This window comes from Coenobita brevimanus, chromosome 71, assembly GCF_032717465.1.
Source record: "Coenobita brevimanus isolate Jiangsu-jjx chromosome 71, ASM3271746v2, whole genome shotgun sequence".
Classification (NCBI taxonomy): Eukaryota; Metazoa; Arthropoda; class Malacostraca; order Decapoda; family Coenobitidae; genus Coenobita; species Coenobita brevimanus.
The window spans coordinates 52,070,017-52,094,045 of NC_137024.1; the positions used below are offsets into that span (position 1 = coordinate 52,070,017).

Consider the following 24,029-nt stretch of genomic DNA (forward strand, 5'->3'; position numbering starts at 1 on the left):
GTATTTGCAGGGAAAATGAAGTTACCTGTTGCTCCTTTTGCAAGTGTAGGAGTGTAAAAGGGTCTGATACAACTTGCAAAAACCCTTTTTGATACCATATGCACATGTCTGTAAAACAATCACTATTTTGTAAATATCATTTTTTGTATAATTGTGAAGGGGTCTGAGACCACTTGCAAAAACCTTTTTTGATAACATATACACATGTCTGTAAAACAATCACTATTTGTAATATTATTTTTTGTATACTTAAAAAGAGGTCTGATACAACTTGGAAAGCCCTTTTTGATAACATATACGCACATGTCTGTAAAACAATCACTATTTGTAGATATTATTTTTGTATAATCATATGATATCACTTTATGTACAATATTGAGAAGAACTGATGCATTGCATATATACAAAAGTAAAAAAAAATGTTCAAGACAGAAAGAGTTATAAATGCATTCATATTTACCTTATACATACTAATAACAACACACTGATCCAATTTCCAAGCAAATAGTAAAAATATTAACAGAGATAAGACAGGTTTCGTGATCGAGCAGCCGCCATTATTGATGACGTCATAGCCGGTAAACCTACTTGATGACGGATGTCCACCCAAGTCACTAATCCTTACTAAGACACATACTAAACATTTATGAACAAAAATTCTCACTACTCAAACTTTCCTACAGAACCATAGTCAGATCCTGGATTATGTTTACTATCATGAAGTCAGAAAAAAACAGAAAATAAGCCGAAGTAATAGGAATTAAACTGGTAAGGCCCTTCTGCTGCTCAAAGTACAACATACATTTACCTAAGCTACTGATCAATCCTAATCAACCTATGAAAGACCAATATGAATAAGAAATTCTGACAACCTGCACTTGTGTTGTAAAGTATTTAATTCTTTACCAAACGGGCACAACCTTTCCATGTTTTCTACTGAAATGAGTCTTTGACAAGTTACTTGTTATTATTCCTGCATTATCACAACTACTGGGCATTTTTATAAACTTAACTCTGAAAGCTGTAAATGAGGATTTAGGATGTGTAAATATTCCACCTTCTGCCAGTAACCTCCCATACTTAATATTCTGAACACACATTTTTAAATTTGCATGCTGGTTGTCAAATGCAAGGTTACATTGGATTAGGTTTGGTTAAATTATGGTATCAAGTTTCCCACTGCTTTGACATGAGATATACTACTGCATCCAGTCACAGCGATGCTTGGAAAACAACGCAGCCAGTCGCAGACCATCGGTAAACACTATCGTAGGCAACCTAGCCTCTTCCTTAACTACCCAAACATACTGTAGGCATATTTTGTCTTTTATGAATCACCTCTTGCAGTCAATTCAATAGTTAACTATCCGTGTTGGACATGTCCCAAAATCACTTACCTTGAGATCATGTCCATTATATGGGTGGAATTGCCGTGCCCATTTGGTGAATTACCATAAAATATTAATGGAAGTTTTTCTAAGCTGAATAATGAATTATGTACGGGTCAACCGAGTATAAGGAAATTTACTCACCATCTTGGCCAAGTTAACTTTGCCTTCTATCGGCCCTTCAGTGTCATGTCACAGTCTCACGAACGAGCCACACCTGAAACATCATATCACAGCAATTCCATACATCAATATAGTACCATAAAGAATATATATGCTCTTAATAATAAGGCAATTCACCACGGCTGTACTAGTGACGTATCATGCATAAAACAGGAGTACCGTAGCCTATATGCTAATTACTGGCCAACGCCTTCCCTACAAATTCCTTGTTCTTTCCATATGTTCCAACACTTACGACCTTGACATTAAATTTAGTTCACACATGTACACATACTGCACTGAACTTTGCAAAACCTAAACGTTAACAATCCACGATTTTTGAAAAAATGAAATGTCGCCTCTACTCACCGATCTTCGCTTGTTGTCACGGTTAAGAGCGATCTTCACAAATGGAATTTATGGAACATACCTACTTGTCAAAATAAATTTACTTGAGTACAAATGTCTTTCTCTATGTATGTGTTTATTTGTAAGTATACTCTACTCCGGATATCCTTATTTTAGTAAAGTCAGATTTTCAATAACATGGAAATACCCATTTTCAGGATGATGAGAAATGATTAAACTGGTCGACAATATTTAAGAAGTGTTATGGTTTTAGTATAGTTTTACGTGATTCTAAGCAATATGAACCTGTAAATTTCGAAAATGATATCCAAATTTCGCCAGTACATCCAGTTTTCGAGAACCCACTGAGCTTTATAGTCACATAGACGCCGCGAGGGCGGCGCTGGTGTAGCGGCACCATGTTACACCACGCCTGATGCCCGTTTTTTTGTATTGAGTTGTTCTGCGAGTTTTTAAAAGCAGCTGATGATTCCGGAAAATATAGTGCCATGGTCCACTGTGCAGCTTACGGATACAAAAATGGGCACAGGCATTCATCGAGGAGAAATGGTGTTATATTTCACAAGTAAGAAATAACCGCCCCTTGAGGTGGGGCGCGAAGATTCTTCCTCAGTAGCCTATCCCTGTTTTATACTCATTGGCTAAATGTACCCTATATAATACGTTGAACGAGGCAGAAAAAATATAATCCATATATGTTTTTGTATTATAAGCCACGAGTGAATCTATATTAATAACCTCTGCTTAGTGGAAATAAAGTATTTGAATTTGCGTACTGGCGTTCCATTATGGCGGCCCAAATCACAGGCTCGCAGCGGAGATAGCCTCTCCATACTATAAAGCTCAGTGCGAAAACCTTTATCTATCTATCTATCTATAGCCCGACGCCCTAATCCCGCAAAGGGTGGCCGCAGACAAAACGCCTCCAAGTCACTCTGTCACCCACCATTTGACTCCCCTCCCCCCAACTCATCCCCCCCTCCCTCATATACCTCTCAACTCCATCCCTCCACCTCATCCTCGGTCTACCCCTCCCTCTCCCTCCCTCCACCTCACCTACATACACCCTCTTAGTCAGTCTTTCATTCTCCATCCTCTCCACATGTCCAAACCACCTCAGTGTATTTCTCCTAATCTTTTCAACCACATCCACATCTACCCCACAACGTTCCTTCACTTCTTCATTCGTCAACCTGTCCCTCCATGTCACTCCACATGCTCCTCTCAAGTAACTCATTTCCACTGCTCTCGCTCTTGACTTGTTCCCTTCTTGCAAGGTCCACGCCTCGCTTCCATACGTCGGGGTAGGGATCACAATACCATCATGCAGTGACTTCTTAACTCCCATACTCACCTCCCTATTTCTCATCACTGCTTTCAGTGTACCAACAACCTTCCTTCCCTGCTGTACCCTTTCATTTACTTCATCCCCCAAAGTTCCATCCTTACTCATCACACTACCCAAGTACTTGAATGCACTCACATTCTCCATATTCTCACCATCCAACCTCACTGCACACTCTGTGACTTCATTCCTCTCAAACACCATAACTTTACTTTTGTTTACATTAACTTTCAGCTTCCTCCTCCTACACACTGTCCCAAATTCATTCACCAAACCTTGCAACTCCCATTCATCTTCACTCAACAATACTGTATCATCAGCAAACAGCAACACCGGAAGCTTCCAAATCTCACCCTCATTCATTAGAGCCACCCCCACATCCACTGCCCTACCTTGTACCTCCTTTACAACCCCATCCATATATATATTAAACAGCCATGGAGACATTACACACCCCTGTTTCAGTCCCACACTGAGATCAAAGAACTCACTCAGCTCACCATCCACTCGCACCGTAGCCCTAGCTCCCTCATACATACTCTTCACAGCACTCAACAATTTCCCCTCCACTCCATATATTCTTAATACCTTCCACATACCTTGCCTATCTATTCTGTCATAAGCTTTCTCCAAGTCCATGAAGGCAGCATACATTTTCCTTCCCTTCTCTAGATACTTCTCCACTAAACATCTTAGAACAAATATCTGGTCTACACACCCTTTTCCCTTCCTAAATCCCCCTTGTTCTTCTCCAGCTAGCTCCTCTGTCATATGCCTAACCCTATCAATGAGTATTCTACCATATATTTTACCAGTCACACTAAGAAGGCAAATACCCCTCACATACTTCTCTCTCCCCTTTTTCTTTGTACAGAGGAACAATTATACCTGATTTCCAGTCCTCTGGAACCCTTCCCTCTTCCCAAGCCAATCTACACAACTTCCATATCCACTCCACACCAATCTCACCCCCATACCTAAGCATTTCACCACACACTCCATCAATTCCTGGGGCCTTTCCCAGCTTAATCTTCTTCATCGCTTCCACTACTTCCGACCTACTGATCTCTTCCTCCTCTCATCTCTTCTTCTCCCAGCCATTCCCCAACCACTTATACTCACACTGCTCTCACTCTCTACATTCAACAAATCCTCAAAGTGCTCCTTCCATCTCCTCACTTTCTCTCTCTTCTCCACCAACAATCTATTATTCCTATCTTTCACTCCCCTACTATTTCCCCTTTCACACTGCCTTACTTTCTTTACCTCCTTCCAAAACAATTTCTTACTGGTGTGAAATGGAGGAAGACTCCATTTCACACTCAGATTCCTCCCAAACTCTTCATCCACTTTCTTCTTACTCTCCTTCACCAGTCTCTTAACCTCCCTTCTGCTCACATATACCTCTCTCTTCTCTCTCTCATCTTCTCCCCTACCTCTACTCGCCAACCATTCACCATATGCCTTCTTCTTTTGTTCCACAGCTCGTTTCACCTCATCATTCCACCATGCTGTCCCTTGCACACCCTTGCATCTCCTCCTCACTCCACAAACCGCCTCCCACGCTGCGCCTATCTCTTCCGTGAATATCTTACATACGTCTTCCACCCCTTCCGTCTGCTCTAGCTCATACCTTCCCAATCTTTCTTCCACTATGCTCTTATACTCTGTCCTTTTCTCACTATCTTGAAATTTCTCCACTCTTCTCACAGGAGCTGCTTCCTCCTGTCTCCCCTTCGCCTCCTCAACCACTTTCTTTGCAGCTCTACCTTGGCCATCACTAAGTGATGGTCCGAGACTCCATTCCCCCACCCTCTCCACACCCTTGCATCCAACACTTGTCTTCTCATTCGCTCATCCACACACACGTAGTCTATCATTGCCTTTCGTTCAACAAGTTCACCATCCATCCTCCTCATTACTCTCCATGTATACCGGTGGATCATCTTATGACGAAAGTAGGTGTTGGCTATTGCCAACCCCTTACCAGCACAGATGTCCACCAAAGCACTACCATTCCCATCTACTTCAGCTGGCACACCCCACTGACCAACCACTCCATCCACTCGTACATTCCCAACTTTGCCATTCATGTCTCCAATCAACAGCACTCTCTCGCTCCTCTCAAACTTGTCCATACATGCTTCTACTCGCCCAAAACTCATCTTTCACTCTTGCCACTCGATCCTCTGTTGGAGCATACACACATACAATCGCCCATGCTTGTATACCTACTTTCATCCTCACCCATACAATCCTTGCACCCACTGTTCCATACTCTCTTATATTCTCCTTCCACTTCTTGCTTATCATCAGACATACTCCCTCTCTTGCCCTATCATTCTCACTGACTCCCGCACATATACCTACACCGTATTCCCATTCTCTCATCCTTTCACCTAGCCATGTAGTTTCAGTCAATCCACATATATCCACTTTTGCATCCTCAAGCACCTGGACAATCTCTCTCTCTTTCACTTCATCATTCACTCCTCTCACATTCCACGTTCTTACCCTCAGAATGTCCTTTGTCCGTTCCTTAGTCGTCAACGTATGGTCCGTCCGGGTCCGAGGCGCTTTATTTGCTTTTTTAGTTAGTTCTTTTTACGGGGTGGGGCACTAACCCACCACCAACCCTTTTAATCGCCTCGTACGACAAGCAGGGATACTGGGGGAGTATTCTTGAAACCCCCCTACCCCCAGGGGGGAAACCTTTATACCATATAAAAATCTGTCCGTGTGTTGGAAAGTCGACTCGACTCCAATCATACAGATATATATTTTGTTATGCTGGGTGTTTTTAGGTCGACTTCTCGTCCTAAGAACACCAGCTACTGAGCGGGGTCCTCTTTCCGGACCGGAAGTACAGCACCCACAAAGGAACAGGACATAAAAACCAGGCAGTATACCTTAACACATCTATTGCCTTAATTCCTACACCGTTACAATATAACACAGAGAGGTATTGGATATACAATAGACAGGGACACAGAGTTAGCCTTTAACACCAAGATTCACAGTTACACTTGAGACACAGTATTCTGCATGTACACTTATGTTATTAGTTGTAATATCGCGATATCCTTATATCGTCTTTAGGCAGAATTAGTATTATATATATTTAGTCCGATGCACTGGGGATGAACAGGGCCAAGAGTCCGTGGGGTGAATACTACTATAACTAGACAGGGTGCGGATCGCGACACTTGATGGAGTCACTTAGTCGCGACGGCATTTATTCACAGAATTTTGAATCTTCCGCGCACCCTAGTCTTGATTCACAATTACTGTATGTTCTCTTATCTGGGACTAAGGCTATTTTCTATTCTGCCGGGTATCGGGCTTTAATAGGTTAGTGGTAACTTTCACTGGTATTGTTCTGGCCCTCACTTCGTCACTGTTCACTGTTATTTTTCCGTCTTGACGGTTCGTGATACAAGGGGCGTTAACGTTACTATTTACCCGTGTGTCCTGAGTACAAATCACCCTGGTGTCCGGGCGTGAGGGGGAGGCCCTAGGGGGAGCCTTCCTGTAGAGGGCAATACACTGCCAGCAGGGGAGTCACTGCCCGGGTCCTAGTCGTTGGTGGAGCACAGGGAGGTCCGCCTGTCTGGGGGCCTCGACCTGAGAGGAGGCCCTCGTACTGGAGCCTCGTTGGTGGGGTGCAGGGAGGCCCTCCGGTCTGGGGGCCTCGACCTGAGAGGTGGCCCTCGGGACTGGGGCCAAACAGCTGTAGGAGGCGGGCCTGTCGCCTCTGGCTCTGTGGGGAGAGAGAGCCTGGGTTGCCTTCATCTGGAGGCTGCTGGTTGAACCTGGGGGTCCTAAGACTGCGGTCACCTGTAGAGGGAGGCGCCGACAGGGGTGAGCTGCGGCACCGTCTCCGTCGAGTGTCCGGCAGGACCACCCACCCCGCCATCCCCCACCAAGCCACTACCACACCGCCACCCCAAGACACCACGGCGGGGCTATTGACCCGGAGCAAGAGGGTCACCGGGGCATTCCTGTCCTGAGTCCCTCTTCCCTGCAACTGTCCCAACACCAAGTAAGCGGGAAGAGGCAACGACCCTGCGAGCGGGGCAGCCTTCACCAGGTTCGGGGTGGGGCTGATCCAGAGTCAGTCCCAGCAACACTGCGGTATTGCCACTGTACGTGCCGGGGAAGGAGCGGCCACTGTACGCTCTTCAGTTGTTTGCCCCCTGTGACTCAGCCATCACGGCCACTGTACGTAAGGGGGAAGGAGCGGCCACTGTACGCCCTTCGGTCACAGCCACCTCTGGGGACGGCCTCGGGGCGTTAGTTATGGAACACGCCCCGACTGGCAGAGACAGGAGTAGTAGAGCCACGATCACGGCCACTGTACGTGACGGGGAGGGAACGGCCACTGTACACCCCTCATCCACTACCTCCTCCTTCTGCGGGAGTAACACCGCGCTCACGGCCACTGTACGTGACGGGGAAGGAACGGCCACTGTACGCCCTTCAGTTACTTCCCGCAGGGCAGGCAGACCCACGGCTATGGCCACTGTACGTACTAGGGCAGACGGGCCCACGGCTACAGCCACTGTACGTACCGGGGAGGGCGTGGCCACTGTGCACCCCTCTCCTGCCTCTTCCTCCTTTGGGAGCAGCACCGCCAGTACGGCCACTGTACGTGCGGGGGAAGAAGAGGCCACTGTACGCCCTTCAGCTGCGGGCCCTTGGAGTCACGGAACCACCAACACAGTCACTGTACATGTGGGGGAAGGAGCGGCCACTGTACGCCCTTCATTCGTGACTCCGGCGGTCCTCCCGAAGCAGGAGGTCTCTTGCGCGGCCGACCCTTTACCTCTCGGCTGCATGGGACGCCCTTTGTTGTCTCCTTTCAGGAGTGGTTCCCCGGAGGTGCTGCCGGAGTGGTGGCGTGGCCCCGATCCCGGTCCTACCACCTACCCCTGGGAGGTACCTGCCCCTGCCGGACGTCCGACGGAGAAGGCGCCGCAGTTCACCCCTGACGGCGCTCCACCCTGTAGGCGGCTGCAGCCTCCGGACCCCCAGGCCTGACCAGCAGGCCCCAGACCCGGGCAACTCAGGCTCTCTCTCTCCCCAGAGACGGAGGCGACAGGGCCGCCTCCTGCAGCTGTTCGGCCCTAGTCCCGAGGGCCATCTATCAGGTCGAGGCCCCCAGACCGGAGAGCCACCTGCACCCCACTGACGGGGTTCCGGTACGAGGGCCTACTTCCAGGTCGAGGCCCCCAGACAGGAGGGCCTCCCTGTACACTTCCGACGACGAAGACCCGGGCGGTGACGCCCCTACGGACAATGCGTTGCCCCCTACAGGAAGGCTCCCCATAGGGCCTCCTCTCACGCCCGGGCACCTCATCAGGTTTTACCCAGGAAACACAGGTATGTAGTGATATCGACTCCTCTTGTGCCGCGAACCGTCGAGGCGGGAGTGTATAGTGACTGTAACAAAGTGAGGGCCAAACAATATAAGTAGCTAAGTTACAAGTGACACAGTGAGGAACGATACCCCGGCAGAGTGGAAAATACGAATAAACACAGACAGAGAAACCTATAGAAATAGTGGGTCAAGACCAGTGGTGTGCGGGAAAACCGAAGACCGGTGAATGAGTGTTACCGCGACTGTCGCGGCCCGCACCCTGAACAGTTATAGTAATATTCCCACCCCTAGTGCTTCAGACTTAATATATAAAATATCAAGTCCGCCTATAAACAGAATACGGGTATCGTGTTATCATAATTCATTATCCATGTGTAAGTGAAGAACACTATGTCCTGAGTGTAACTGTGAACATTTATATTGAAGGCTAACTCTGTGTCCCTGTCCAAAGCATATCCAGTGTCTCTCTGTTCTATATTGTAACGGTGTATGACTTAAGACAATAGATGTGTTAAGGTGTACTGCTAACTACCACAGGCGGGCCTGTCAGTATTGCCAACTCAGTGCTGGTCACTCAGGCGCTAGGTTCCTAGGCTCGAGCGCTCCCACCCGAGAAATTCGTTGGTTGAGAAAACCAATCTCAATTATCGGGTGCTGGCGTCCTAGGCTCGGGAGCGGATGCTCGATTCGGGTGCTTAGGCGACTGAGAAAACGGCTGTTTATGTCCTGTTCCTTTGTGGGTCCGGTGTCGTATGCACGGAGTGATTTATGCTGAAATTTACCGATCCACCGAAAAGAGGACCCCGCTCTGTCGCGGGCGTTTTTAGGACGAGAGGTCGGACTAAAAACACCCAGCATAACGATATATATATATATATATATATATATATATATATATATATATATATATATATATATATATAGAACATTTCATTCAAGTAATGAGAGCATGAACATCAGGTCCCGGAAGTGAGACGGTACCCGTATGCTAACATACTTTGGTGTTTTCCTTATAATGGAGGGTCTTTTCCTCACCGTAGTGAGTAAATATGTTAATGATATTTTATTTGTGACTGCAGCGATACTTGAAGCACATTAAGAAAATTAGTTTAGTTGACCGACTTTAAATGTATCAGGTGAGGATTGGCAACTTTAGGGAGGTGGTTGTTGTTCTGTAGTCGCTGGTGTTGTTTACTTTTGTGGAGGTGTGGCAGATATACCAAGGTGAGACAGTCAAGCAGTTTATACGTCTATCTGTCCATGTATCTAGCCCGACGCCCTGATCCCGCAAAGAGTGGCCGCAGACAAAACGCTTCCAAGCCGCTCTGTCACCTATCATTTGACTGCCCTCCCCCAACTCGCTTCCTCCCCCTTCATATACCTCTCAACTCCATCCCTCCACTTCATCCTCGGTCTGCCCCTCCTTCCACTTCATCTACATACACCCTCATCGTCAGTCTTTCATTCTTCATTCTCTCCACATGTCCAAACCACCTCAGTGTATATCTCCTATTTTTCTCATTCACATCCACATCAACCCCACACCTTTCTTTCACTTATTCATTCGCCAACGTGTCACTCCACATGCTCCTCTCAAGTAACTTATTTCCACTGCTCTCACTCTTGACTTGTTCCCCTCTAGCAAGGTCCATGCCCTGCTTCCATACGTCAGGGTAGGGATCACAATACTATCATGCAGCGACTTCTTAACTTCCATACTCACCTCCTGTTTTTCATCATTGCATTCAGTGAGCTAGCAGCCTTCCTTCCCTGCTGTACCTTTTCAAGCACTTCATCCCCAAAACTTCCATCCTTACTCATCACACTACGCAAGTACTTGAATGCACTCACATTCTCCATATCCTCACCATTCAACCTCACTGTGCATTCTGTGGCTTCATTCCTCTTAAACACCATAACTTTACTTTTTTTTACCTTAACTTTCAGATTCCTCTTCTTATACACTGTCCCAGGTTCATTCACCTAACCTTGCAACTTCCATTCATCTTCATTCAGCAGTAGGGGGCACGGCGGCTCAGTGGAAGAGCATCAAGCTCGTAATTGGGGGATTGCGAGTTCGAGCCTCGCCCGGGACTGCTGTGCCGGGAGTGGTAGTGAGGTCATGTAACTTAGTGGGGCTATATGATCCAATACAGGGTCTGGCTTGGGGGAATGCCATATCTCCCATATCACTCAACAATACTGTATCATCAGCAAACAGCAACACCGGAATCTTCCACACCTCATCTTCATTCGTTAGAGCTACCCTCATTTACAACCCCATCCATGAATATATTAAACGGTCATGGAGACATCACACCCCTGTTTCAGTGCCACATTTAGATCAAAGAACTCACTCAGCTCACCATCTACCCGCATCGTAGCCCTAGCTCCCACGGACATTCTCTTCACAGCACTCAGCAATTTCCCCTCCACTCCATATAATCTTAATACCTTCCACATACCTTGCCTATCTACTCTGTCATATGCTTTCTCCAAGTCCATGAAGGCAGCATATACTTTCTTTCCCTTCTCTGGATACTGCTTCACTAAAGATCTTAGAACAAATATCTGATCTACACACCCTTTTCCCTTCCTAAATCCCCCTTGTTCTTCGCCAGCTAGCTCCTCTGTTATATGCCTAACCCTGTCAATGAGCATTCTAACATATATTTTTCCAGTCATACTAAGAAGGCAAATACCCCTATGGTTACCACATACTTCTCTCTCCCCTTTTTCTTTGTATAATGGAACAATTATACCTGATTTCCAGTCCTTCAGAACCCTTCCCTCTTCCCAAGCCAATCTACACAACTTCCATATCCATTCCACTACAATCTCACCCCTATACTTCAGTATTTCACCACACACTCCATCAGTTCCTAGGGCCTTTCCCATCTTGATCTCCTTCATTGCTTGAACCACTTCTGCCCTACTGATCTGTTCCTCCCTCCTCATATCTCTTCTTTTCCCAGCCATTCCCCAACCATTTATACTCAGCACTGCTTTCATTCTCTACAGTCAACAAAACCTCAAAGTGCTCTTTCCATCTCCTCATTTTCTTTCTTCTCCACCAACATCTGTTCTTCCCATCTTTCACTCCCCTACTATTTTGCCTTTCACACTGCCTTAGTTTCTTTACCTCCTTCCAAAACAGTTTCTTACTCTCCCTCCATTTCGCACTCAGATTCCTCCCAAACTCTTCATCCTCTTACTCTCCTTCACAAATCTCTTCACCTCCCTTCTCCTGCTCACATAGCCTCTACTTCTCTCTTCTCTCTCTCATCTTCTCCCCTACCGATATTCACTAGCCAGTCACTATATTCCTTCTTCTTTTGTTCCACAGCTCATTTCACCTCATCATTCCACCATGCTGTCCCTTGCACACCCCTGCATATCCTCCTTACTCCACAATCCACCTCGCACATTGTGCCTATCTCTTCTGTGAATATCTTTCATACTTCTTCCACTCATTCCATCTGTTCTAACTCATACCGGTACCTTCCCAATCTTGCTTCTACTATGCTCTTATACTCTGCCATTTTCTCACTCACTATACATCTATCTATCTATCTATTGCCACATGCCTTAATCCCTTATATGGGGTGGCCACAAACAAATCGCCTCCACCTCACCCTGTCCCTGGCCATTTCACTCCCCTGCTCCCAGTTCACTCCCCCCCCTCATATACTTCTCCACTCCAATCCTCCATCTCATCCTTGGCCTCCCCCTCCCCCTCTCTCCCTCCACCTCACTCACATACACTCTCCTCATCAGTCTCTCACTCTCCATCCTCTCCACATGGCCAAACCACCTCAGTGTGTTTCTCCTAACACTTCCCATTACATCCACATCCACACCACAACAATCCTTCACATCCTCATTTGTCAGTCTGTCTCTCCATATGACTCCACAGGCTCCTCTCAAATAACTCATTTCCACAGCTCTCGCTCTTGACTTGTGACTCTCCAACAACGTCCAAGCTTCACTACCATACGTTAGAGTTGGTATCACAATACTGTCATGTAGTAACTTTTTCACTTCCATGCCCACTTCCTTGTTTCTTATCAATGCCTTCAAGGAACCAGCAACCCTTCTTCCTTGTACCCTTTCAAGCACTTCACCCTCCAAACTTCCATCCTTACTCATCACACTACCCAAGTATTTAAACGTACTCACATTTTCCATATCCTCACCATCCAGCCTCACTGTACATTCACTGACTTCATCTCTCTCGAAGACCATAACTTTACTCTTCCCTACGTTCACCTTTAGATTCCGTTTCTTAAACACTCTCCCAAACTCATCTACCAAGCCTTGCAGCTCTCCTTCGTCTTCACGTAACAACACAGTATCATCTGCAAGCAACAGTTCGGGGAGTTTCCAAACACTGCCCTCTCTCATTAGGGCCACTCCCACATCCAGTGCCCTACCTTGTATCTCTTTTATAACCCCATCCATATACAGATTGAACAACCATGGAGACATGACACATCCCTGTTTCAACCCAGCCTTCAAATAGGAAAACTCACTCACTTCACTATCCACACGCACTGCAGCCTTAGCGCCCTCATACATACTCTTCACAGCATTCAACAACTTCCCATCTACTCCATATATTCTTAATACTTTCCACAATCCTTGTCTATCCACCCTGTCATATGCTTTCTCCTAATCCATGAAGGCCGCGTACAGCTTCTTTCCCTTCTCTTGAAACTTTTCTACTAAAGATCTGAGAATGAATATCTGATCTACACAACCTCTTCCCTTCCTAAAGCCTCCTTGTTCTTCTCGAAGTAATTCCTCAGTTATTTCCCTAAATCTGTCAATAAGTATCCTACCATATACTTTTCCTATCACACTAAGAAGACAAATGCCCCTATGATTACAACACACTTCTTTTTCCCCTTTCCCTTTGTACAAGGGAATAATTATACCTGACTTCCAATCCTCTGGGACTCTACCTTCCTCCCAGGCCAATCTGCACATCTTCCACATCCATTCTACTACTATCTCTCCCTCATGCTTCAGCATTTTACCACACACTCCATCAATTCCTGGGGCTTTCCCCATTTTGACATTCTTCGCTGCTTCCACAACTTCCATCCTACTAATTTCTTCCTGTCTTCTCACCTCCCTCCTTCTCCCAGCCATTCCCCAGCCACTTGTACTCACATTACTTTCATTCTCTTTGTTCAGCAATTCCTTAAAGTGTTCTCTCCATCTGCTCACTTTTTCTCCCTTCTTGATTAGTAATCTACCATTTTTATCTTTCACTCCCCTACTGACTTCATTGCCACCCTGTCTGACTCTCTTTACTTCTTTCCAGAACATTTTCTTACATTCCCTCTCTATACGTGATACAGTAAATAAAAGACGCTGCCTAAACCTGGTTGCTGTCGGATGGTGTGCATCCTGGCTGTATCAAGAATCGTTTTGTTTTTGGGTGCATAGCCCGTTACAGATTTGTAACGTTACTGCCACCAATATGGAGTACTATGATACAATATTGTAATGTGTTCCTGCTGTTAATTACGTGAAAGGTGTCACCTGTTGTGGAGTCCTCCATGACTGGCCATGCCTCTCAGGACTTCCAGATGGACCCCACCTCTGCTGCAGGGATGATCACTGCGCCTGGAAAAAGGGTGAGGACAAATTCCCCCACTAGTGATGAGGGTGGAGCCCCAGAGAAATGGGTTCAGACTTCCTCCCCAGACAGCGGTGTCACCAGTGGAGAACGGAGCCTTGTTTGCATTGGAAGGTTGGTCAGCAACACTCCTGTTGTCAGATGCCATCAGCGGGTCCCCACTAGGTCAGTATTGTATTGAAGGTTCCCTTAGGGCCTTGGGAAAGGGATCAGCCATCAGATTTTGTGTGTATGCAGGTGATGTGGTGAAGGTGACTGTGCCACCTGAGATGCTCACCCAGCTGGGGGACTGGCCTGTGAGGTGCAGTTTGGCCCGCACACCTTCTAGTGGCGAGTTTTTCTTTGTGAAAGTTGGGCCAGTTGCTCCAGATATCAGAAAGGAGGAACTTTTAAGTTACCTTCGTTGTCTTGGCAACTGTTCCTCCCAGCTAGTGGAGGTCACCAGCTTTGTGAGAGTGATGCTGCAGTGGCGGCCAGGGTGGTAAAACTTAAATTCAGGGGCCATTTGCCTGAACAGGTTATCTTTGACCATTCCTGTTACACTGTGGGACCTTATGTCTTTCCTATCCTGAGGTGCTATACGTGTCATCGCTTTGGGCGTGGGACAATTTCTTGCAAAAACAAAGTCAGGTGCTCTAGGTGTAATGGGTTCCATCCTTGCAAGTCCCCATCGGGTGGTCAGTGGTCCCATGACCCCTACTGGTTTTTTGTGGTGGTACACATCCAGTTGTCTCCTGCACATGTCCAGTTTATCAGCAAGCACTAGCCAACCATGATAGTGCCAGAGCTGACCCATCGACCTTGTCTGATGTCAGCACCTGTCTGTGTGCCCTCAATCCATCCGGACACACTCCTCCTAGCTGTATCCCCTTGACAATGCCTGCAGCTTGTAGTCAAACATCCCGACATGCTTAGATGGGACTCACATATGTAGCGGTAGCTAGCAACCATTTTGCAGCTTAAAATGATTGAGTTGAAGTTTCTGCTGATGACTTAGCAGCAGAACCCAGTGAAGTGGAACAGACAATTGAGGTGTCCTCCCACCCAACCTCTCAGGCAGCAGTACTTCTCCACCCTTCCCCTTTTCCCAGGCCTCGATGTCATCATTCCCGTCCAACACACGTACCTCTCTCCTCCATGCTGCATGTGACCCCACACGTCCTTCCACCGAGCCTAATACAATGCCTGAGCTTATGCCAGTCAGTTCGGCCTCATTGGCTACTGCTACTGTCCCTGCCCCAGCTGAGGCTCAGGTTGACCCCTCCAGCTCTCCTGTGATAGGCTGCGCACCTAGGGACATGCCTTTTCCTCCACATCGGCTGGCACCAAGGACAACATCTCTAGCCATCCCACAAGCCAGTACCACAGGCACCCATTCCTCAGAATCCATTGTGGACCTCCTGCTTGCAGCCCTGTCCGTGTATAGAAATGGAGTTCTTCATTGATTTTTGTGCCAGCCTCTTTCCCGGTCTACTCTCCCTCCTCTTTTCCAAGTGATGGTCCCTCAGCCTCTTTGCTGATTCCTCCTTTGGAATGCCAGGTCCCTTCTTCAGAAAACTTCTGATTTTAAACAGATGGTAGCAGACCTTGTCTCAGATGTTATTGGTCTTTGTGAGATGTGGCTTTTACCACATCTCCGTCTGTCACTCCGGGGTTTCACCATCCATTGGGCTGATCGTAAGGGTGTCAGGGGTGGTCTAGCTGATGCGGTTAGGGAGGACATGCCAAGCACAGTTCTGCCACTGACCTTTGCCCCCTTGGGGGGGTGCTGGAAGTTCCTGTGGTCTGCCCTTCTCTGGTGACAGGTTGGATCACTGTGGAGGTTTGCTAAAACCTTAGAACATTGGCCATGAAGAACTCTGGTCCTATCAAGACCAGCTCCTTTCACCCTGCTTCCTCCTGGGTGATTTTAATGCCAGGCACCCCTATTGGGATTCTTTCCTAGTGTGGGGATCTGGCAGCAGATCAGGATTCTCCCTCTTCCAGTTTCTCATGGAGAGTGGTCGCTTTTCTTTACTCACCCCGTTTGGGTTACAGACCCATTTAGACCCTCACCCAAGCCTACCTTCCACACTTGATCTCTATGTCGGGGACACTGTATTTAGTGGCTTAGCCATGTGAACTGGCTCATATTTGGGGTCTGACCACCTCCCAGTTATCCTGGATGTCCCTGGCCTATCTCCACCCTGCCCTGCCTCACCTCATCCACATTGGATCCACGCATGAAGCTTCTGGTCTTCCTTTAAGGCAGTCTTTGGTGACACCAGGGCTTTGCCTGGAGGGCTTTTGGATGACCGTGTGGTGGCCTTCACTTCCTCTGCGGTTGCGGCGGGTAAGGCGGCCTCCTGCAGGTCCTCATCTTGTCCCTGAGGCACTGCTACAATTCCTTGATGGTCAGAGGACCACACAAAGGTTGTTCACGCTAGGCAGTCTTCCTGGAACGCCTGGGAGAAGCTTCCCTGCCCTAGCCACTGAAGCCTCCACCGCCATAGGGATGCGAAATGCAAGAGAACTCTTAACGGGGTGTGACATGCTGCCTGGCCTACTTTCTGCTCGACCCTCTCATTCTCCAGCTCACCATTCCTGGATTTGGTTGTTTGTTCATTAAATGAAGGGTCACCCTACCACCCACTGATATTCCTAGTGAAGGAGGGCAGCCTTCTGGTTGGATCCCAGGACAAAGTTTCCTTCTTGGCCATCTTCTTTGGATCTTGGTGTGGTACCCCTACTTCACTTTCAGACTCCCAGCGGTTGCTTAGAGTCATTCAGGCAGGCATCCCCTCCTACCCCCCTGCAGGCTTAATCTCCTTTGCCCAGACGGAGCTTCTCTCTGCTCTGCGAACTCTACCACCGAAGAAGGCGTGTGGCCCTGACTTTGTCCCCAAGTTTTTGATAGCTACATCTCCCATTCTCCTATCTAGTCTTTCTCCTAGGTATATTTAATAACAGCTGGATGTTGGGGATCTTCCCATCTTGGTGGAAAACCTCTCACCTCCTCCCCTTCTCCAAGCAAGGGAGGGACCCTTCTTCTCCGGCTTCGTACATGCTGATAACATTGCTATCCAATGTCGGGAGGATGCTCGAAAGGTTGGTGTGCTGTCGGCTTTCCTGGTGGCTGGAACATGACTGCTGCCTGTCCAAGGTTCAGTGTGGATTCCTTTCTGGGAGGGGGGACATCTGATATTCTCCGATTTGACCATCATATCCACCAGCTATACTATCACAAGCAGATACTCCTGGCAGTCTTTGTGGATCTCCAGAGGGTTTTTGATTCTGCGTCCCATGATGGGATACTATACAAGTTATGTCATCTCGGTGTCATTGGATCAGTGCTTGCCCGGATGGGGAGTTTTTTGGATGAGCGATCCTTCAGTGTTTCTCTTGGCGGTACCTACTCCTCCCCCACCTGTCAGGCAGGGAGTACCATAGGGATCAGTTCTCAGTCCCCTTCTTTTTAATGTGTTTATGTCTAACCTCCCTCATCCTTCTGGAGCTTCAATCCTAGCATATGCTGAAGATGTTTCCATTCCATGCAGTACTGCCCCATTATAGGAGGCCCAACATTGCCTCCAACAAGTTGTGGATGCTTTTGCCACCTGGGCTACAAGCTGGGGATTAATAATTAATGTGCATAAGAGTGCTCTTATGTGCTTCAGCCATATGAGGCTCCCCTCTGTGACAAGGATTCGGCTTGCCAAAGAGCCTCTCACCTTATGGACCTGGCACAAATTTCTGGGCCTTCATTTAGACAGCTCCTATCTCAGGTGGGGCCCACACATTGAACATCTTTGGTCAACATTCCTTAGGTACCAGGACATTATGAAGTGTGTAGCAGGGTTTCACAGAGAGGCTGATTGAAACACTCTCCTTTGTCTGTAACAAGCCTTCATAGCAGAATTTTGTATGATTTCTTATTTTATGGATCAGCAGCCCAGGCCTACCTAAAAATGCTGGATGTCATCCAGAATACGGTGCCCCACATAGCTCTAGATACCTTCAAGTCCACCCGAGTTGTTTCACTCCACGTGGAGTCTGGGGTGATGCCCCTCTCCATCTGTCGCATGGAATTGGACTGTAGGCTGCTCCACTACATTTCTGCCCTTCCCTCCAGCCAACTGGTCTCCTTCTACTACCTTCCCACAGTTCGCCGCCAGCCCCCAGACTGGTCACGAATGTGGTTCCTGTTCATTCTCCACAGCATCTAGGCTTGCCACACTCTGTCCTTCAACCTCCCCCGCCCTGCCCTGCCCCAGTGGTCCTTCTCCTCCCAGTCCCCCCATGGATGGATTTGTCACTATTTATATCCCTTTGTCTCCTAGTGTCATTCCTGAAGTCAGCAGATGCAGTCTTGCCATGGCAGCTCTTCTATTGCATGGACTCCTCTTTTCATAAGGACTCCTTCAGGATTTACATAGATGGATCCCACTCTCCCCCATTTTCCTTTGCTATGGCAGCCTGCTTTGAGGACCTTCCCAAATACCAAACATGGACGGTGGAACTCTTAGCCATTCTCCAGGCCATTGAGTTTTGTACAGACCTTCATCTGCCCTCAACCGGTGGTTTGATATACAGACTCAGTTTTCATTTACTCTCCTCCTCTCAGATTGTCCAGTGACTCAAGTCAGACCTGCCCTTGCTATTTTGGAGCACTTCCTTCTCCTAGCTACTCCTCCCTGGCACTTCTGCCTTCAATGGATTCCCTCGCATGTAGGCATTCGTGGCAATGAAATTGCAGATGCAGCAGCAAGGCAGGCACTGACCTCCAACACATTTTCTAACATTGCACACAGTGCCTTTATGTCATATTGGAATGCAGACCTCGCAGTCAACCTCCCAGCTTCCCACCTGGGGCATTTTCATTCTTGATTCCTTTGCACACCCTTGGGCCCACCATCCTTGTTGGGATGTCGATGTTGCCATCACCAAGTTGTGGTTAGGGCCACACAGGCCTTGCAAGCCAGCTGTATCGCATGGGTAGGATGGAGTACCCTTTGTGCCAATGATGTCCCCGGGTTGAAGAAACCATAGAACACTTCATGCTGTGGTGCCTTAGGTTCCACTCCCTTCGCACACTGTTGAAAAATCATCTGGCATCTCTGTGAGTTTTTAACATCTCCTCACATCCTCCTGGGAGGGGGCGATGAGGTCCCTCAGTTACGGCAGTTTGTCCTGTGGTACGCTTCTGACTTCGTAAATCTAGGTGGCTCTCCCTCTTAGAATGTGAGGCCCTAATCAGTTTGCATTGACAAGGCATTGGGCCATTGTTTTGGCCACATCCTTTAAACCCGCAAGAAGAAGGTACAGTAAACATACGCTTTATTTGAAGCAGTAAAAGCGCCTTACCAAATCAGTTCTTCTTCTTCTTCTTGATAATCTGTTATATTTTTCTTATTATTTCAGGGATGGTAGATAAACATCTCATGCGAAATCAGTTTCCCCATTATTTTTAGCTGTTCCGCTGTGTCATCTCATTTGACTCATCAGCGTAATGGTGGAAGAGACTGTCCTAACCTAAATTTAAACCTGACTGATTATCTTTTGTTGTAAGGTATGCAGAGTACTTATACAACAAAAGAAGGTGGTGGGTCTTGCCACACACCTCCTTAGGCAAGTAACCTAACCAAATCTTGCTTAACTGTACCTAATAATTTAATCTAACTTAACCTAACCTAACCTAGCATCCAAGTGGAAAGTTGGGAAACGAAAACTAGGTATATATGGCTTAAGGAACATGATGATGAAAACAGAGGGAAATTTTTTAGTAGGAGAAGGCAATTTACCACCCTGAAAATAGTCAGTTTTTTCTTTTTTTTTTTCTGTAGCAGTTGGACTTGAACAGCTGTAGGTTGAAGTTTAGGGGGAAACAACTCTGGGGAAGCGAGTTCCAAAGAGATGCAGTTCGAGGAATTAAAGATTTTTGATAGACGGAAGTTCTGCAATATGGCAGTGTGACATTCCAGTCATGTGTGCTACCAGATGCCTGTGTAGTACAGGGAAAGGCATGGAGAGGTAGCACAATGGATGCAACTTCGTCTGAGCATTTGCCATAAAAGTATATATAAAATAATGCAAGGGAGGCAACATTCCTTCTTACCTGTAGGGGAGGTAGTTTATTTGTAATAGCAGGGTTGTTAATAATTTTAACAGCTTTGTTCTGAATTTTGTCTAGTTGGTGTAGTGCAACCTCCCCACATCCACTCCACGAGGGTGAGCAGGTGAGAGCGCATGTGCCTCTCATAAACTATAGCTAATTGCTCGTCGGTGATGAAGCTACGAGCTCTGTACAACAATCCTAGTTTCTTTGAGGTGGTTTTAGCAAGTGATCTCACATGAGAGGTCCAGCTGAGGTCATTGTTAAGTGAAACACTGAGAATTTCAATACTCTTGGAGACAGGAATATTAGTAGCATTGAAGGTAATATAGGAATCTGGCAATATCTGTCTATTAGTAAATTGTATATGTCACGGGGTTATTATAATATCACGGTAATTTTGATATAAATGCTTAAATATTATTTAAATTGATAATAATATTCAATAATATTGAAGAGCAGAGACAATGGTTGTCTTGCTACATCAAGCAACGATTACTTTACGCTGACTTGCTAAGATTCTCTAAGAAAGAGAATTTATAAACTTTCTCAACAGTACACAGCAGAGACTAATTACTCACAATTGCTGAATTACTGTACTGTTAGCCTCTGGAGAAAGTTACTTCACCCCTGACAATAAATAACTAATACTAATAATAATAACATCAGGTTCTTGCTGATGCATTAACTCCTGGCACAACGGATTTTAAGTTAATACAAGACTGGTCTAAGTACCAGTTATGAAAGCAAACGTTTATGCAAGCTAGGAGCTATATGGGAAATAAGCTTAATTATGGAGAAATGAAACAAGAGTTTACTTACATTAAGCTCAAGAAAGGAACTGTTAAATTTATTAATCAAAAAAATAAATTTAACGTTACAATTCAAATCAATTAAATGAGACGCACTCACTCACTCTCACAATAGCTAAATACTTACGCCTAGGGAAAAACACCTTAACTAAACTCTTAAAACTAGGAAATACACAAAGGAAATACCAGTCGATGAATGCTATGTATCACCACTAAGGTGGGAGGACTGGATTAACTGTCTCAGTGGAGCTTGGGTGCTAGCGACCTCTCACACTTCTTGGAGCACAGGACCTTCCTCCGTCACAACAAACACTCGACTCAATTCAAATAATGTACAGGCAGGACGCACAAGCTACCAGAAGGCGTGGCTAACGGTTTAGGCAAGCAGAGGTGAACGATAAAGAAACAATAGTATCGCTCAGTAGCGCACTTAGTGACGTGCATCAAATCGGTCACCCCTGAAAACGGTTAGCTGAGCGATACACAGTGAGCTTTCCACTAATAGTTCGCGGCTTCTCACAAAACGGAAATGTCGCGAATTGATTCGTGACATTACGCCCCTACAAAATTAAATTTTTTCCTTATGGGAAAAAGTTTGTGGATATATATATATATATGTATACATCCTAAGTCATTCACACAAGATTCACACTGTGGTGTGTGTGCTATCCTGCTACAGGAGAAAGTCACAGTCGTCAGTGAGCGGAAAAACCTCGTATTTACGTTAATAGAAGCAAGCTTGAGGGAAAAACTCCGTGACGACGGTGAAAATCCTGTACTCAGGTCAAACTGAGCGAAAATTCGCTACATTTACACTGACAACTAATTGTTGTGTAGCGTGGTGTATGTAATACACGGTGTAGGTGTGACAGTTGTAGTGTAACTGTACCTACGTGTAAAATGACATAGTAAATACTGTAATAATATGGCGACGACGAAGGCAGAGGAGAAGAGGCGGCAGCGTGCGGCAGACGATCAGCTGGCCCGCACAGCAAAACTGCTACACCCATTGCTGAACCTGCAAAACCAATTGAGGTGGAGCATCAAAAGTGTCAATGAGACAAAATTCTTATCATGTTACAATTACTCTCTCTGCCTAGCAATCAGTACATGCTACGAAAAGTACGCTCTGGCTGAAAAATACGAGTGACAGCCTAAGCTTCGTACATTCGAGGTCGCCATTAATTATAGCACACGATTATGTCAGCAAGTTGAGAATCCCTGTGCAACCTCGGGTCTTCCATAGCCTCGAACCGCACACGGGTCCTCAACCTGTGCCTTAACCTACAGTTCTTATATTAATATCGGGGAGCTGAGAATCCTTGTGCAAACTCGGGTCTTCCATAGCCTCAAGTCGCCTCTGCGGAGTTCTCACTTCCCCCTTAACCTACAGTACAATACTTATATTAGTACCGGGAAGCTGAGAATCCTTGTGCAAACTTGGGTCTTCCATAGCCTCAAGTCGCCTCTACGGAGTTCTCTCTCGAACTTCCCCCTTAACCTACAATTCTTCTATTAGTACTGGGAAGCTGAGAATCCTTATGCAAACTTGGGTCTTCCATAGCCTCAAGTCGCCTCTCAACGTCCCCCTTAACTTACGGTACATAATATGTATGTACAGGCCCTGGACATAATGTGTCCTGTGGGGCCAATGGGCGAGACGTCAGGTCTGCACCCACTTCACCACTACCCTGTCTCTCAACTGTCTCAGAGATTATGGGTGTGGTTACAAATGGCACAGGAAGGGCATGTCCCTGATTAGTGGTGATACTTTGGCACACACTACAGGAACGGACAAAACTATCTATGTCTCGTCCCATCCCTGGCCAGAAAAAGTCAGCTCGGATACGGCCCTGGGTCTTCCTTTTGCCCATGTGACCTCCTGAGGCTGAACAATGACCCCATTGTAACACTGCTAGGCGGTACTTGGCGGGAACGACAAACTGCAGTCGAACCTCGCCCTCGGGTGTTCGTGACTCACGGTAGAGCCATCCTTGTTTACGAAGGAACTTGGCTCGACCTCCCCGTGAATACTTTATCACTCGACCCTTTTGTTTGTTCCACACGGCAGCAAGTGTCGGGTCAGAATGTTGTTCTTGTACAACAAGTTGACTACACATCAGATCTTGTGGCGATTCAATGATCACTGGGGTGGCACAGTCTGGAGCCTCAGTCATGGCTCGTGTTACCGCAGCAGCCGAAGTCTGAGTAGCGTCATCGGAGCAACTATCCTTGACTCCATTAATATTGCCTACTATAAAGTCAAATAGAGGCTCTGGCATGACAACCGCAAGTGTCGTACCAGTATAAAATGGAGATGTCACCTGGATACATGCCTCAGGGAACAATCTCACTGATCCATCAATAAGCTTTGCATGGATCTGTTGACCTGTATACTGCTCAGGCCGAACTAAACTCTGCTTGACAGAGCAACCTGAGGAACCATTGTCTCTCAGGACCTTCACAGGAATGCCTCCCACAAACCCTGGCTGTACAAGGAAGGTACTGTCACCTGTGGTGGGGCCTGTGGAGGAAGCAGCTAGCCACTCATGAGGCTGCTGAATTGATGTGGCAAACATTGTGCCTTGTGAGTTATAAGATGGAACATTGGCCATCTGTGGAGGGGAGTTCACTGTCACTGTGGGACTAGTGAACTGTGGGGAAGTACCCACACTGGTAGGGACGTGACCACCAGGCTGCTGCTGAGGAATGAAGGCTGCATTCGCTTCCTGCCTCTTTTGAGCTGGTGGTGAAAAAGTTTGTCCCGACGGTCGATTGCGTGGCTGATACTTCTGCTGGTTAGGGTACTTGTTGTACCTCTTTCACTCAGGTTTC

General features: G+C 46.8%; 2 protein-coding genes across 5 annotated transcripts in view; one reads left to right on the top strand and one right to left on the bottom strand.

Annotated features, from left to right (window-relative positions):
* The window catches only part of AP-1sigma (AP-1 complex subunit sigma-2), a 72,984-nt gene extending 71,033 nt beyond the window's left edge, over positions 1–1,951 (bottom strand). For all 3 annotated transcript variants that reach the window (XM_080277724.1, XM_080277723.1, XM_080277722.1), the window contains exons 1-2: positions 1,920–1,951; positions 1,533–1,605 (exon numbers count right to left, since the gene is read on the bottom strand). In XM_080277724.1, the coding sequence (XP_080133850.1) occupies positions 1,533–1,535 (3 nt within the window). In that variant the 5' untranslated portion in view covers positions 1,536–1,605; positions 1,920–1,951. The remainder of the gene's footprint in view (positions 1–1,532; positions 1,606–1,919) is intronic.
* A 7,679-nt stretch (positions 1,952–9,630) lies between these two features.
* Positions 9,631–24,029, top strand: part of lsn (vacuolar-sorting protein SNF8) — a 136,655-nt gene continuing 122,256 nt past the window's right edge. Inside the window, exon 1 of one of the 2 annotated variants that reach the window (XM_080277721.1) lies at positions 9,631–9,687. The gene's annotated coding sequence lies outside the window, so the exon portion shown is untranslated. Of the gene's footprint in view, positions 9,688–9,817; positions 9,869–24,029 lie in introns of those variants that run through there. The other variant, XM_080277720.1, reaches the window with a different exon arrangement.